This window comes from Heliconius melpomene, unplaced genomic scaffold (genome assembly GCF_056956725.1).
Source record: "Heliconius melpomene rosina isolate 202511_hmr_F unplaced genomic scaffold, ASM5695672v1 ptg000035l, whole genome shotgun sequence".
NCBI classification, from domain to species: Eukaryota; Metazoa; Arthropoda; class Insecta; order Lepidoptera; family Nymphalidae; genus Heliconius; species Heliconius melpomene.
The window spans coordinates 245,018-263,779 of NW_028181869.1; the positions used below are offsets into that span (position 1 = coordinate 245,018).

The 18,762-nt window shown below is 32.2% G+C and overlaps 1 protein-coding gene across 1 annotated transcript in view; it reads right to left on the reverse strand.

The window, feature by feature from the left end:
* Positions 1 to 18,762, reverse strand: part of LOC146526444 (atrial natriuretic peptide receptor 3) — a 58,309-nt gene that overhangs the window by 19,993 nt on the left and 19,554 nt on the right. The window contains exons 2-3 of the mRNA XM_085207126.1: positions 7,219 to 7,497; positions 2,948 to 3,137 (exon numbers count right to left, since the gene is read on the reverse strand). Coding sequence (XP_085063252.1) covers positions 2,948 to 3,137; positions 7,219 to 7,401 — 373 coding nt within the window. The 5' untranslated portion in view covers positions 7,402 to 7,497. The remainder of the gene's footprint in view (positions 1 to 2,947; positions 3,138 to 7,218; positions 7,498 to 18,762) is intronic.

The following is an 18,762-nucleotide window of genomic DNA, read 5'->3' on the forward strand; positions in this document are numbered from 1 at the left end:
TTTTTTTTATCATTCGATTATATATATGGAAAAACTTTTTGGAAAATACGTCTGTAACACAATATTTCTCAGAAAGTGATTTAAAAACTGCAAAAGATACTTTTTTTAAATATTTTGTGTCAATTTATTCATTAATTTTCTCTGTTTTCTAAATATGATAAATAACATTTTATTTTCCCATGTACCCTCCTCTGCCTAACCTGCTAGGTGTACAGTGTGAAACTAAGAAAAATTAAATAAAGAAATACATAATACTTTAAAAAGAACATATATAAATTTGAACGTAGCGGGAATTTTATATTTTTATAATTTTTTATATGTCTTCTAAAAAAGGATTTTTCTTTCCTGAGCGTGGGATAACATTTTAAAAAATATAAAAAAAAAAAACATAATTCTACTTTGCTTTAAGTTATAGGCCCCTATTTGTTTAGACTTAATCTCATTTTCTTCACGTCAGAGTCACGACATAAGCGCCTTTGTGTAAATTATTTTATTTACATGGCAAAAGGCCAGAGATGAAATTTGTTTTTCTCCAGACGGGACAAGCTTCATTTTTTATATTAATATGGACGATTAAATTGAGCATTTTTATCTTCTTGATAGGCAAATGGAACCTGGAAACCTATTGTTAAGATTTTGTCTCGTTACCAGAGCTAAGAATGGAAATATTAAATATTTCATTCCCTGGGTGGGAATTGAACCCAGGACCGTCGCGCATTCACACTCTTGAAAATGAGAGTGAAAATTAACTTCCAAGTGTCTCAACACTACGTTCTTCTTGCCAGATCATAAAAATTCTTATTATATTTTTAAATTAGATTTCCCTACATCATTTATTTTATTTGAAAGGCCCTCGTCAGAATTAATTACGCTAGCCAAGGGTATTTGACATCGTTTAACGGTATTATCAATCAACAAAATGGGGATAGATTGTCTAACCTGCCCTTTGGACAAAAAACGCTTTGTTATACCTAAATCCCGGTAGTCATCCATCTCTGACAGGTTAAAGAGCTTAGTTAGCTGTTTGCTTTGTTTATAACGATGAAATGTAAAATACTTTTAGGTCAAGGCAAAGCTAGGTTCCCTCTGCCTACCCTGCTATATGCGGGATATACCGTGAAGCTGCGTGACATGACACAAATGTAAAATATCTTAGAGTAATCTCAAGGTCAATAGGTAGTAGGTTGTTGAGATAATAGCAAGGGAATATTAAGTATTAATGAGATGGAAGAGGTTAAGAATAATTTCTTAATTTCATATGTTATTGTCATTATATCACTTAACGAATAATTTGTTTTCTTAATTTCAAGAGAAAATATGTTTTTTTTTTCAGCTTCATGCTGTAGGTATTCCACATTAGCAGGCAGAGAGAGCCGCAGTAATAGTAGCCGTAGTATTAAACCCTCTCCACTTTCCGCCTAAAATGAAAATATTTAATATTTTACTTCCTCGAGTGAGAATCGAACCCACATTAACTTGTCGTATTGTTAGTCATGTGGCTCTGAGCCACGATTGGCATGAATTATTTAATTTATAAGCCTATGGTCCTAACTGGGAAAGAACAACCAATAGCGCAATTTAGCATTTTTAATCATCATTAGAAAAGTAATGTACAAGACGATGTTTGCAAAATGGAACAGGAAGGATCTATTTCATATATTAAAAGTGTATCCTACAAAGCCTTCGAAGCCAAGGAGGCGTAACTCAATGGTTCAAAAATAAAATAAATTCCAACGATTTTTTTGCTAACTGTGAAATTAACGAAGATAACTGTGAAAAACAAAATAGTTCAAAGATTTGAATCTACGATTTTAATCTCTGTAGGAGGATTCAATATATTCCTATATATAAGCGTACTATCTACTGACTTAAATTAATGAAAGTTGGCAAGACTCTCAACTATTGTATTAAACGTTCAGAAAATTTTGAAATACAGTAAATCAATGCTATTTATTACGTATCTTCTATTTGAAATTGTCGTCTTATAAAAAAATGCTATAGGAACTGACTATATACTATGTTATTTAAAGTACTAATTTAAATCCAGATAAATTACTGTATAAACGAGAAGTCTAAAAGAAGAGCGAAAAAATTAAAATATAAAATGAAATATTTAATATTTTAATTTCTTTGTTCTGGTCGAAGCAAAGCGCGACGTTAAATTCCACAAATTCAAATGATTTAATACATTAGAGGAGATTTATACTCGTATTTCTATTTCTTCCATACAAAAAATCATTTTACCTTAAAAAAAAATATCTAAGTTACGCCACTTTAGGCCTTAATAAGTTATGTAGGGCACAAAGGAAACCAATCCCATTTAACTTCGCTATTATGGAAGCTAAATTGAATGTTATTCGATCCCAAAGTAAATACTGAAACATGAAACATCTTGAATACTTACAAGTTTAATAAATACTTTGAATGACTTCTTCAATTATTGAGACGATTGTGAAATTTTACTGTTTATTTCTACATTGCAAACGTAGAGAAGGTTCTTCTGTAAGTATATTTCTTCCCAGCCTTATTTATGCCTCAAATAATTACATATAAAGTAAATAATTCCTTAGAATTAATATTGTAATATCAATATTATATAAGTTTATAAAACTTTTGTCTACAAAGTTTATATTTGGCTAGACTGTTACGAAATCTTCAGTAAAACTTATTATATTATTTTACTCCTACTATAAACTATACTATTGACCCGTCCTGGTTTTGCCCGGGTACAAACACACTTTTTATATAATATAGGTAAGTACATATAATAATTAAATTAAATGTAATAAACTTCTTACGATATTATTTATATAGACATTATTTTCTCACCTCATTTTATTAGAAATCGAGAAAAGAACATAGGTTCTTCATACAGATACCAACGCGAATGAACCAAAAAATATTATTCTTCTTCAATTCTTCATGATTAAGAAGAAAAGAAACTTACCCAAAGCATAATCACAGGATGGTCCAAAGAAGACATGAGCACAGTCATTGTAAGCGTCTATAGCTGATATGACAGCATACGCCGCGTCGCAGTCAGTCACGTCGTAGGTGAGCCACTCGAAACGAAGCCATGATGGGAGAGTCTCGCTGACCGCATCAGAGAGTAACGCCAGCTCGAGTACAGGTTCTACCTATAATTAAAAATAATTTTAAAAACAACCGACTTCTAATAGTATTAATGAAAATTGAAATTAATATTTTGCCCATTTAATTTCCTGGAGAGATCGAACCCTAAATCTACAATTACAGGCTTGTGATCCTTTATTTTATCTAACTTAAATTAAGATAAAATATATATTTTAAGTCAATATGATGTAGGTGGAAAGAGGTTATTAGGGCATTTGCTTAAAAGTAAATTTCACGCCTACACATAATAATTTTGAATCCAGATGGTAACATAAATATTGAATAGATAGATATGTTCCTATATGTAGGCCATAAATGGTAATTAAAAAAGTATTAAACAGTAAATATTATTATCGTAAATTTAATTTAGGAATAATTTAATTTAGGAATTAAAGCCGTTATTCCGCATGGGCATAAGGGTGTGACTCTAACGTGATGGTGGTGGATTCGATCCCAACTCGAGGAAACGAAATATATACTTAAATTTATATTTCCGTTTCTTCGCTCTGATGTCGAGGCAAAAGGCGGTGTTGAGTTCCGCCACTCAGCACGCAATGCCTCCAGAATTGAGCGGAAAGTGGGGAATGGAGTATCTTAACACTAGGTTTACTCTGCCTACCGTGCTGTGTGGGTTACAGCGTGAAGTTTATAAAAAAATATTTTAAACAAATGAAACATTTTTGAAGCTTTCGAGGCGCAATATAATATTTAATTCTGAATGCAAACACGATAATTATGTGTTTCGGAGTAATGAGCTGATTTCAGTTACCCACTATGACAAGACAAAGCATGGTATTGAGTTAAGCCATTCAACACTTTTGGAAATCGTCCAAGCATTCTAACCGACTTAGCCATAACCTCGCGTATGTTCAAAATTATATATGTTTTCCAAAATATATAGAATACATTCCTCAAAAAAAAGCTAACAAATTTATGTAGCGTTTGTCTCTTATATAAAGTTACTAGGACAAAAACAATAAAGTCTACTACAATAATCTCTAGAGATTCAAAGAAGATTTCAAAGCAATAATAAAATATGATAGAAGATTATAACAAATACAATGCTTTTACTGTCGCATTTTATTAACCACTCAGCTTTGAAGATAACGTTTAGTTGTTCGAGATTAAATTTTAAATTTAATCAAGTTACCGCGTCGTAGCTCCCGTTTGTACTACACCTTCAATATAAATTTATTATGAAAAGTTTAATAAAAAAAGATTTCACGGTGTATCCCTCATTCAGCAGGATAGGCAGAAGAAACCTAGTGCTAAGATACTCCGTTCCTCATTTTCCGTCGAATTTTTCGAGGCAATGCGTGATGAATAGTTAATTAACAGTAGAATAACCACACCAGAACGAAGAAATGAAAATGTAAACCAAATAAATCAGCTTCACGCTGGGTACACAGACGGAACCTAGTGTTAAATCCATCCGTTCCCCATATTCTACTGAATTGTTTTGCCATTGCGTGTTGAGTGGCAGAACTCAACGCCGCGCTTTGCCTCGACACCAGAGCGAAAAAATGGAAATATAAATTTAAATAAATATTTCATTACCTCGAATGGGGTTCGAACCTACAACCAGGGGTTTTACACTCACACTCTGAGCCTCTGTGATCTTATAGGAGATATATTAAAGTAACACAATATCTGAGTCACCCACCCTTATTTAATTTAATTGCATTGTATCGTATGCCACGCCCTTAGTTTCACATGCAGGATATTTATGACCAAACAAAGAAAACGAAGACACATTTGTATTCAATCTAGAAGACAATCTTTATGAAGAGGATGTTCCACCTATTTTAAATAATGAAATAAGCAAAGCTTTACAATCACAAAAAAGTGGGAAAACTCCTGGTGAAGATGGAATATCCAACGAACTCTTGAAAGGCATATCGGATATTATACTTGGCGCTTTAAACTGCTTATTTAATGAAATAATTGTTACAGAAAGAATACCTTATCAGTGGTTATCATCAACAATTATCCTTTTACATAAAAAAGGGAGTAGAGAGGATATAAATAATTATAGACCAATAAGCATGATGTCAAGTTTATACAAAATCTTCTCTAAGATAATTCTAGCACGGATTACAAACGTCCTTGACGAAAATCAACCAAAGGAGCAAGCGGGATTCCGTAGCGGATTCTCGACAATCGACCACATACATACTGTAAAGCAAATAATTGAAAAATATAGTGAATACCAAAAGTCATACTATATAGCATTCGTAGACTATAATAAGGCATTCGATTCTCTGAAACACTCGAGTATCTGGAGCGCATTGCTGAACCAAGGCGTACACAAAAAATATATACGATTGATCAAAAATATTTACAGCAATATGACGGCTAGAGTAAAAACAGAAAGATTAGGTCACAAATTTGAAATAAGGAAAGGGGTGAGACAAGGCGATCCATTATCTCCCAAACTCTTTTCGGCTACATTAGAATTAGTATTTAGAAATCTCGACTGGCGTAGCTACGGAATCTACATAAATGGGGCAATATTAAATCATCTCAGATTTGCCGATGATCTGGTATTAATCACCGACAATCCGGACCAGCTACAAGTAATGCTGAATGAGTTAGTCAAAGAAAGCAATGCAGTAGGGCTTCAAATGAACACGACAAAAACAAAATTAATGACTAATAGTAAAAAAATATCCATTGTTGTAAACAATTACACCATAGCGTATGTCGAGGAATACACGTATCTCGGCCAAATTATTTCACCAATAGCAATGATCGACAAGGAAATTACAAACCGAATACACTCTTCATGGAAAAGGTACTGGTCCTTAAAAGAAATTTTTAAAAATTCATATATACCAATAGAAGTTAAAAGACAAGCATACAATTCTTGCATACTCCCTATCATGACGTATGGGTGCCAAACATGGGCCCTTACTAATAAAAATATTCAAAAATTAAAAATATGTCAACATAACATGGAAAGAAGTATACTGTATATAAGAAAAAAAGATAAATTAACATTAAAATCCATAAGGAATAAAACTAATATAATAGACGTAACATACACAGTAAAAAAATTAAAATGGAAGTGGCAGGACATATTATCCGGAGTGGGTTCGAGAAATGGGCTAAAGATGCCACAGAGTGGTATCCAAGGGAAGGAAAACGGAAAAGAGGACGACCACTACGGAGATGGGAAGACGACATAAAAGCATCAGCGGGAGCAACATGGACGAGGAAAGCACACGATCGTCAAGTGTGGAAGGATCTGGGGGAGGCCTATGCTGAAAAGCAAAACAAACAATTTACCGATGTCTAGATTTTAAGTACTTTATTATATATTGTAAATATTTAAGTTTGTTAATAAAGGCTATTTCTATTCTATTCTATTCTATTCTAGTTAGAAAGTGCTAGTCACTAAATAAATTGTGAAAGTTTTACCCCTTTTTTAAAGTGCAACATTAGTTTGGCTGAAATATTTATTAAATTTGAAATATTTAATTCTTGTCAATATCTATAAATTTAGTGTCAATTATTATTAAATTAAATACATCATTTCAGGTAATGATATTTATTACTTTTGTATTCTAGTACATATTTTCTCCTTAATACTAGCATATTTTGCCACTCAACAAGCAATGCCTACAGAATTCAATGGAAAATAGAGAATAGAGTCTCTATGCACTAACTTCTCTCTGCCTACCCTGCTATATCCGGGTTACAGCGTGAAGTTAGAAAAAACAAGATATCATTAGTAACATGAAAAATCATATTTGTATTCCACACTGTAATCAAGCAAAACAATATTTTTCTACGCCAAGGGCCTGCGGCTGTATAAATATTGTAATAACGCTAAATTTTCTTTATCCCAACAATGCCGAGTTTTATCTTACTTTTACGAAAACTCAAAGATAAATTATATATTCTTGCAAACTTACTAAGTATTCTGTTTCGTATTGTTATTTAAGTTGATTGATTCCATTAATTTAGTTTATTTATTAAATAAAAAAGATAATCTCAAAATAATTATAGCACTAAAATCTAAATATATATAAAAAAATAAAAGAATTAAAATCTAAATAAAACATATTATCAAAATCAACTTACCACAGGTAAGCAAGCATCATACGTAGTATTCTTAGGTAGCAATAGTGCTGCTCGTATCTTACAATTTCCGTCCTTATCGCAGACATTTTCACAGGTTCTCTTCTGCGGCTCTTCCCCCCTACAATTCTGGCTGGCAACGGTTGCTATCGCCCCGAGTAGTATAAAAACCCAGCACCATGACATCTTAACGATATCTAGATATTACACACATCACTACATTATTGTTATTTGCTACATATTTAAATTATAACACTTTCACTTCACATATCACTTTAGTATCTGAAACAAATAATTTTCTAATTACTTGAATTGTATTTTTTTAGCTTTGGAATTTATGAGATATTGTGTCGCATTAATAAATAATTATTAATTTTCACGATTGGGAATCGAACACGTAACCGTCATATATTTTAACTGGGCAAAAAATATTTAATTTTCATATTGTTTTATAATAGATAATATTGAAAATAATCGCCAACGAAAATCTTTTAATTTTAATTATAAGTCCATTTGTACATAGGGGCGTATAGTGATTGTTTAGGATTTTATTTGTAAGCATTGAGCCTTCAAGAGCCTTTCATCTCTTGTTGGAAATTCGAGGAAACCATATGGTTTTGTCATTTTCCATCCCCTGAGGGCTTTGGAAAAGTTATTATCTATTATATATTACTTCTGGTTTGTTGTATTTAAATAATAAAGAACAAAAGCCATACGTACTTCGTTTTTTACAAGATATAGCTTAGTGGGCAGAGCGCCTGGCTGGTTTCGAAAAGGCGCGGCTTCAAAACTTATTTCGTAAATAAATATTGTTTTTCTTAGCATAATAACATTACATCTATCGTACATTTTTACTTTATTATTAACTAGCGACCCTCTTGCGGCTTCGCCCGCTTTTACTACTGGATTATTCATATAATGTATGTTTGCAAAGCACTTAAGATAATGTGAAAATTAATTAAACCCTAATGCAACCCGCATTTTCGTAGTTTCAATAAGGATTTTCCAATTGTTTTACACAGCAAGGATTTTTTAGTAGGTACCGTAATTTTAAATCTGTGCTACTAATCTTTTCAAGTACTTATTAAAATATATTTAAATGACTATTTTTAGATAGTTAAATGACTACTTTTAAACGGAAGAAATTATAAACAAAAACCTACCTACTAATAACTACTACAAAAAATAGGAAACCAAATATATCGTGCTGAAATGATACATTCAACTCCAATTATCCAATACGTGCAAACGCATCTAAATCTTCGTTGCTATAGCTTGTGGTTAATGCTGAAGAGGATATTCTGTCCCTACTACGTGGCTGCATGTGAGGAAAATTTAATAGAATGCATCGGCTGAGAATCGAACCCGGGCCGCCCGCGTGGCAGGCGAGCATTCTACCACTGAACCACCGATTCGTGTAAGGCATACGGGCGCGGCGGACGCATGGCGAGTGGCGAGCCGTTTCGCAGCAAGGATTTTTTGATATTGTAACAACTTCTAAAGTACTTATTAAAATTAAAAACAGTAAAAGACAGTTTTGGTCTACATTAAATGGCCAACGTAACTAATATACTTATTTATATGCTGAGAGTAAGGGATAAGTAAAACTTGAGTAACATACAGCTGATGTGTCAACGGCGGGATGAGTCAATAATTAAATGCGTTTTTCTGTAAAACTATTCGCAATTTGAAATAGTGTAAAAAGCAAATTTTATCTTCGTTTAACGTAAAAAATTAATAAAGTATTTTAAAGGATAAGGATTAATACCATTATGGAAAAATATCGCTCACAATAAAAAATATATTGAAATTATTATTTTTAGACAGAAATATGATCACTACACGTTATTCTTAAAAGATACGAATATGCTCTCGCGGACTTTTTTGTAGATCTTATTAAGAGGAACAATACTCCAGTACATTATTTTCATATAGTACTTACCATTAAAGCAGCGCATGCGCGAAAGTGTCTCAACGGGTAGGACTTTATACACATTTATCGTATTTATGTTAATTTACATAAGAATGTACAAATAATAAACTATATATAAACCTTCTACGAAAAACACTCGACTTAATGGTGAAGACCGCATCAAAATCCGTTGGGTGGTTTAGAAGAAGAAGAGTTAGAAACAACAGACAGACACGAAAACCGACTTTGTTTTATAAGATACTAGCGACCCTATTGCGGCTTCGCCCGCTTTTACTACTGGATTATTCATATAATGTATGTTTGCAAAGCACTTAAGATAATGTGAAAATTAATTAAACCCTAATGCAACCCGCATTTTCGTAGTTTCAATAAGGATTTTCCAATTGTTTTACACAGGAAGGATTTTTTAGTAGGTAAAATTACGGTAAATTTAAATCTGTGCTACTAATCTTTTCAAGTACTTATTAAAATGCTGAAGAGGGTATTCTGTCCCTGATGAAAAGCAAGCACTACGTGGCTGCCTGTGACGAAAATTAAATAGAATGCATCGGCCGGGAATTGAACCCGGGCTGCCCGCGTGGCAGGCGAGCATTCTACCACTGAACCACCGATGCGTGTAAGGCAGGCGGGCGCGGCGGACTCGCTTGTATAAGCATAACGTCGCGAGGCGCGTTTCGCAGCAAGGATTTTTTGATATTGTAACAACTTCTAAAGTACTTATTAATATGAAAAACAGAAAAGACAGTTTTGATCTACATTAAATGGCCAACGTAACTAATATACTTATTTATATGCTGAGAGTAAGGGATAAGTGAAACTTGACTCGATACAGCTGATGTGTGAACGGCGTGATGTGTCAATAATTAAATGCGTTTTTCTCTAAAACTATTCGCAATTTCGAAATAGTTTTAAAAGTAAATTTTATCTTCGTTTAACGTAGAAATTTAATAAAGTATTTTAAAGGATAAGGATTAATACCATTATGGAGAAATATCCCTCACAATAAAAAATATATTGAAATTACTATTTTTAGACAGAAATATGATCACTACACGTTATTCTTAAAAGATACGAATATGCCATCGCGGACTTTTTTGTAGATCTTATTAAGAGGAACAATAGTCCAGTACATTTTTTTCATGTAGTATTTACCATTAAAGCAGCGCATGCGCCAAAGTGTCTCAGCGGGTAGGACTTTATACACATTTATCGTATTTATGTTAATTTACATAAGAATGTACAAATAATAAACTATATATAAACCTTCTACGAAAAACACTCGACTTAATGGTGAAGACCGCATCAAAATCCGTTGGGTGGTTTAGAAGAAGAAGAGTTAGAAACAACAGACAGACACGAAAAGCGACTTTGTTTTATAAGATATAGGATAGGATAGGATAATATTGTAAAAAATCGCCAAAGAAAATCTTTTAATTTAAATTATAAGTCCATTTGTACATAAGGGCGTATAGTGATTGTTTAGGATTTTATTTGTAAGCATTGAGCCTTCAAGATCCTTTCATCTCTTGTTGGAAGTTTGGGGAAACCATATGGTTTTGTCATTTCCCATCCCCTCAGGGCTGTGGAAAAGTTATTATCTATTATATATTACTCCTGGTTTGTTATATCTATACTAATATAATAAAGCGGAAGAGTTTGTTTGTTTGTTTGTTTGTTTGTTTGTTTGAACGCTAAGATCTCTGGATCTACTGGATCGATTTACTTTGTTTTTGTTTTGTATGAAAACTGCATTCTTCAGAAGTGCTATAGGTTATATAACATTACATTACACGTATAAACTAATAAATTAAAATACTTTCTAATTTGACATGCAATTTATTCTGCCATGTTAATAACAACCGTCGTTGCTACGCGACCGCGTTCGTCACCGCGTCATTTTGATATTCATCCTTATGAAAATAAATATAATAGTCACTTTTAGCATTTCATCTAGATTGAAATTATATTTCTATAGAAATTATATTCTTATATTTCAAGCAGGCGTAGCCGTGTCCGGGTCCGCTAGTTTAAATAATAAAGAACAAATGCCATACGTTCTTCGTTTTTGACAAGATATGGCTTAGTGGTCAGAGCGCTTGGATGGTTTCCAAGAGGCGCGGCTTCAAAATTCATTTCCTAAATATTTTTTTTTCTTTCCTAAATATGGCATAACACTTCAAAAACGTTGAAAAGTACAATGTAAATGATCGTCGATTTTTTACGTACTTTTAAACCTTAAAATAATGACATTACATCTATCGTAATTTTTAACTTTATTATTATTATTCTTTTCTGTTTAATTTTCAAAGAAAATTCAATATTGTAATCTTAATGACTTAAAACATCGATCCAGATAAAAGTTTAGCAAGTAAACATTTGAACGACCTAAAGCATCAAAAAGGAAAATAGCGAGTAATATATGGATATTTGACGACCCATCTTCTCTTACGACGAATACTATTTCACATTTTATTTACGTTTCAATTCACTTCGTCATATCGAAATGGTAGTCTTTATAAATATTTGTAGTATATTTTTCGGCACTAAGTATAACATTTTCAATTCCATTTTACTTTTATATTATTTTCTTGTTTGTTTTTATTGATCTCGAAAGGTCACTCACATTTACATCACGAAATCTCAGAAACTACACGTGCTAGGAATCTCAAATTTTGCATAGGAGTTATTTATAGGACGTAGGTGCTCGCTAAGACGGGAATTTGCAATAGTCGACTTTTAAGGGGTTGTTTTTGGGGTTGAAAGTTTGTATGAAACTTCGTTACTACAAATGTTAGGAGTCTCAAATTTTGCATGGACGTCACTTATAGGACGTAGGTACTCTTGGAGACAGAAATTAATAATAACGTAGTTTACGCAAGCGAAGCCGCGGGCGGGCCGCTAGTTATCTTATAAGTCTTTTCTACATTGTAATATCAGTTCTGCATTTTGAATACATTAAGAAAATTCACATCGAAAATGACTAAATGAAGAAACTACTTAATAAAACTGTTTGTTTCCTTTTTAAAGAAAATAGCATTAGATTTCGTTTAAAACTAACCTACAATTATGCCATTCAGAAACAAAGATCGACAGCTTTTCATCGTTTTTGAAATATGAATTAAACTTCATAAAATACTATTTCTCAAATGGTTCATCTCTGGACGACAACCAAGGATCTCATATTTCAATTGTTATTTCCATGTCAAATATTCTGATATCTAACGAATAAACGGTTTTGAAAGTGACTGCTGGACTGTGAAATTGTTCATTGTATAGAGTATATTTGTTTACGGCTTAAAGCCTAGTAAAATATTAAATTATTGTATTGGACATTTTATTTTATAAAATGTTTTTTAGCTTTGCACTGTATCTTGCATATATATAGCAGGATAGACAGAGGGAACCTGGGAACCTAATTCCCGCTTTCCGCCGATTTCTTCAAGTATTGCATGTTGAGTATCGGAACACAACACTGCGCTTTGCCTCGTTACCGGAGCGAGGATGAAAATATTTCATTATATTTTAATTTATAAATATCCACTTATAATTATTTGAAAGTTGTTTAGTATGACACAAGCACTGTCCTAAGAATAGAAGGCGAGAAGAAAAGGAGAACATAAGTTTATAATTGCTACGATAGAAGTTGCAAGGAAATATAAAATAGAAATGCCAACAGTCTCTAGTATTTTCATTTTGAACCTATTTTTTAATTTCATGAATGTTTTAAATTTTACTAAAAATAAAATTTACATGAAAGTTTCATGGTCCAGTAAAAAAATGTAACCTCACAAAGCTAAAATATAAAAACGTTAAAAACTGTTAGACCACTTTTTAAAAGCTTGCCTGTACAAAAGTTCAAAGCTTTAAAAAAACTATGTATATGACTTTCATAAGTTCATTTCTTAGTTAATAGAACTAGGACGTTGAAAAAGTCAAAACTTTTGAAATAAATGTGCGTAACAGTTAAAACTAAAATAATCGTTATTAATTTATCACTTTTAATTATTTCTTTATGTATTAAATGTTTTCCTTTTTTTATATTAAAAGTATGTTGTAACTACTTTTATGAGAGATATACGTGAAAATACGACAGAAAAACCGGACAAGCGCGAGTCGGGATAGTGTTGAAATACGCGTTTTTTTTTAAATAAATTAATAATTAATAATAATAGATCTAAATATATGAATTTCAACTCGATATCTCCAAGAGTACAAGTTTGTATTACGCGGCAAATTTCATACAAAATACCGCAAAAACGATATATAAATTACGTACTTCAAGGGACTATATATACATTTAAATATTTAATATTTCAGCTTAATACATCTACGCAATCTCTAGACAATAATCTTGAAAGACAGGCAACAAACTGATCCTGTAAGGATTAAGAGGTTCTTTTGAGATACGGAACCCTAAAAGTTAGTACTATACTAGACCGTAAATAAATATAAAGTATAGTAGGAACTAGAATATAAATCAGAATATTATTCGAGCATTACTTCCAGCAATATAATGATATTGCCAATGATCTATTTCTAGATGTAATAAAACATTCGTTTCTCAGTATTCTTACACCTGAAGGCGAGATATTTTTAACTTCTGAACAAATGCTTATTGCGTTTTTATACAACTCGATACGTTAACCATTGCGTGACGCTTTTAAAACTATATATATATATATATATATATATAAGCATGGAAGACATGGATGGATGGATAAACATGGAAGATAAACAAGAAAAACTGTAATGGGGGGTGTCTGTGCGTCTGTGCATGCTAATCTAAGAAACAGTTTAACCGATTTTAATATAATTTTCACCGTTAGTTCATTCAGTTTTAGTTTTATTTAAATAGATTTATAAATAAAAAAAGTTATATCAATATTAGTATTACATGCTACAATATTGCCAATTTATTGCTATATAAGAAAAATCTTCTAATCAATTCACAAGTAAATTCTATAGTGGTACGAAAAGATGAAATAAAAATGACATTACAATAAAAACATCAACCCACACAAGTTTTTAAAACCATTTTTAAATATTATATTTAAAATGGATAATCCCGTATATAAATTATAATTTCGTTAAATATCTTATAACGCAATAGTACGAATAGACTACGACAAAACTTACGACATATATGTCAGACATTCATGTACACTAGTAAGGATTTTTCGTATCTGAATAGTGTCAATTTGTAAATTTTAAACCTGTTTGAAATCTTTTCAACTACACTAGACACTTGGACACAGTGTCGCTGACGAGTGTCACAATCAATTTTGATATTAGAGACACTTATGTTTATACAGAAACACTCGATGTATACACCGAGTGTATCGTCTATAGTGTCTTAGTATATTCGTACCTTTAGACTAAGATATGCATAAAGCGTTTTCGGAGATACGTCGGTTACGGAAATTTGGTTTAGTATTCAAATGAGATATCCTGAATGTACGCTACTAAGTACAGGTGTATAATGAAGATATGTCATGGAGACTTCGTGAATATTTTGGTCTCAACCCTTAAGACCTGGTTATATGTAACATTTTCAAGTTGCATATGCAACTAGTGTAGAATATATGATGTTTAACTGCTCGCAATATGCAAGAATGAATAAGCCTTTTAGATGTGGTTTATTTGACACTAGCTACCGTCATGGGATAACATCCGCTTGAACTATATGAATTTTTATTTTATATTATTTAAGTGTATTTTTTGTATACTGTTTTATAAACAAAATATAATGATTTAAATATTTATGTGATTTTGCTTGCACTAATTTCGTATATAATAGAAAAATGTTGATTATTGCATATCTCAGTAGGGTAGGCAGAAGGAACCTAGTGTTAAGATACTTCGGTGACACTGCGTGTTAAGTGGCGGAACTCAACGTCGCGTTTTTCTTCGTTACAAGAACGAGACGAGAACCGAACCGACAGCCAGTCGCGCGTACAGTCACACCCCCGAGGTACATAATTACTTCCATTATATAATATAACCTATGCAAATTGAAGAAACAAAACAAACGTTTATTTAGCGTTTCTCTTAAATTAAACATGTAAACTTTCTTATAAACGATTTCTGACGAATATTTACTCTTCGCCTACATTTATTTTTGATGTTACATTTTCTAGTTTTAAATTCAAGAATAGTTTAGATCGCGAAGCTGAAGCTGTGCTGTACATTTGTGTGAGTAATTATGAAGGTAGAGCCAGAAAAAAGGTATTTTAAATTAGAGAAAAGTATATAGTAGTAGTAGCAATCAATAAAAAAAATCAACAAAAAAATATATGTCATGCCGTATAATGGTTATGTCGTTTGGATTTAAAATGAATCGTAGAGTCCACGATTTCTTTTCTTTTTTACTTTTTTTCCTTTCAATGGGGCATAAATTAATTAGAATTAAATATATTTTGCAGCTATCAGTACAAGAAGTGTTGGCCGGTTGTCTCGCAAGTGACGTTACACCTACACTATACATATACAAATACTCAATGAATAAATAGTTTAGTAATCTTAAACTGTAGAAGATTGTCGTAAATTGATTCGCTTATTAATTTAAAACACGATGCCTCGAATATTCGACGGAAAGTAGCGAACGAAATGTTCTTCCCTTCTATATGCGGGATAGAGCGTGAAACGGAAAAAAAAATTCTGAAAAAAATCATCGTATACAATAGCAAGACAGGCAAAATAAACCGAGTATAAAGTACTTAAATGTAATAAAAAGTATAATCTATATATATATAAAAGGACTTGTCCTCACTGACTGAGGTAAGACGCACGCACAGCCGTAACCGCTGTGCGTAGAAACGTGGAATTTGAACAGATGTTTACTTTCGTAATCTGGACATCTACTAAGACGGGATTTTGAAAAATTTTAACCCTAAAGGGGTGAAATAGGGGTTGAAAGTTTGTATGGAAAAAAAATAAATCGGCACCGATTCTTATAAAATTTGAAATTTAGACTCTTAAAAATATTTAATTGAACACATGTTTCATGGTTTATTAGAATTCATCCCTAAATAAGCAAGCGAAGCTGCGTGCGTCCGCTAGTATGCATATAATACTCTCTCTCTATTACACTCTATAATTAATAGAACATGAGACAAAATGGCGTTCTACAGCTTTTATAGCAGAGGTTAGTACTACGAGATCAAGATAAACGACGCCATCACGAATGCATTTGAGAAGGATTTATTTTATACTGTATGTACAGGCTTTTGCTTTCGATTCTTAGTTGGGAAAAAAACGGAACCCTTATAGGATCACTTTATCGTCCGTCTGCCCATTTGTCAACATCAGTTATCCCGAGACCGCGTAGAGACCAAGCTAAAATTAATATTAAATATTCACCTCAGAGAGTCAAATCATTATAGAAAATGATAAGCGTCAGATCCTTTAGCAACATTTATTGCCGTGGACCTACTTGGAGAACTTATAACACAAAGAAAGGAAAATATCCTAAAGGTAGTTAATAGAAATAAATCATTACAAACTTTAATATTTATTTCATACAAAATAATCCACACGCCCACTAAAAGTTTGTAATTATTCTTTTATATAATTACATACAAATATTCTATATTCTTACAAAAATCATCTTCAAGCTTTTATTTTTATAGAAGCCAGTCGTGACGCAGGGCACAAAGCGTGACTGTAAAACCGACTGGTCGTGGGTTCGATCCCCACTCGAAGATATGAAAACTAGGTTCCCTTTGCCTACCCTGCTGCGTGCGGGATACAGCGTGAAGCTGATTTAATTTAATTTTAATTTATTTAAAATACTAAGAAACTTCCAACTAATTATTTCATGTCACAAGAAGACAAATCGTTCAAACATATCGTACCACTTAGTTGTCTCGAACACTAGTAAAGAAATTAGATGTTATTTTTCTTGTACTTTTAATTTAAAATTTAATTTTAAGCCACAAATGAGATTGTATTAATTTTAAAAGTATTAAAAGTGTAAATTTATGAACGACTTCCAAGCGATTATTTTCCCATAACGTTCCCGCCATTTGCATTTCTCCTTATTTTCTTTTCTTTTTTAAATTTAGACTACAAGTGGCTCATGTTGCCAGCTTTATTCTTAAAAAATATTTTTGTTATTTTATTTGTATTATTTTATAATAATATTTTATAAGTTTTTAAATTATTTACATGATATTTTTTAGGCAAGTCGTGGTGCAGGGGCACTAGCATATGACTGTAAAGCGCTATAGGTTGTGGGTTCGATTCACACTCGAGAAAATGAAATACTTAATATTTTTATTTACTCGTTCTGGCAACGAGGCAAAGCGTAGCATTTAGTTCCGCTACTCATAGCACAATACCTTGAGAATTCGCCGGAAATTGGGGAACGGAAGTGTCTGAATGGGAACTGAGTGTCTTAATATTAGGTTCCCAGGTTCCATCTGTCTAGCCTGCTATATATGTGCGTGATAAAGCGTAAAAGTAGGTAAAAAATATACCCACGCAAAAGTATGCAACGAGCTTCGAAATTATAATATAATAAAATTAACATTTCGTATTAAGAAATAAAAGAAATTAATTGTTATCTGCAACGTAACGAATAATTAAATTGTTGCATATGAATGAAATTATCTTAATTAAAACAACATTACGACTATCAGAAGGAAAATGCGATATCCTCATTATTATTATCGTTTCCCCTACTAAATTAAATTAATGTTTGTACTGTACTAGTAGCTTTTTCCGACTTCGTCTGTATATTTCTTTAAAAATATAGTTTTGAATGACTATAATAAATGGCACAGTAGCAAAGCGTTTGACTGGAAACGGCGGTTGATTATGGGTTCGATTTCCACTTGGTGAAATTAATTATTTTCCGTTACTTAACACGCAGTGCCTCTAAGGGTGTCTCTAAGGGCAGAAAGTGGAGAGCGGAGTGTACCAACACTTGATTCAATCTATCTTCCTAGCGATCCTTCTACATACGACGGTAAAATAAAAAAAAACGTTATGTTATTACCTTTTTTAATATTTTTTAATATACTTTAATTACACTAGTCTAAAAATACATTTAGAATACACATACAGATAAAAAATCTAAGATGGAAGCTTATGTCATTGTATTAACAAGCAATCGATTATAGTACCTTTAACCTTCATCAGCAAATAAGAAAATAATGTCGAAGCCGTAATTCTTATTGATTTATGACTCGAATTAAATGACGAATTCCGTGAACTTGGCACCACTGCGCAGGTTTTATTATCAAAATGGTATTTAATCTAAATCCTAGCGTCAAATTCGTCTGCGCAATATCTTTGATATGTTCCAACGTTCGTCAGATAGTAAAAGTTTGGTAAATTTTGTGCACATATATAGAAACAAAAGGAAATATTAAAAGTGGTTGAACTATTATTTTACATATAATTTTAAAATCAGCTTCACGCTCTATCCCGCACACAGCAGGTTAGGCAGAGGGGACTTAGTGTTAAGACACTCCGTTTCTCATTTTCCGAATTCCGGAGGTATTGCGTATTTAGTGGCGGAACGCCGCGTTTCACTTAGACACTAGAGCGAAGAAATGAAAAAATAAATATTACATACAATTTTAATTCCAAAATACCTTCTCCTTTATATT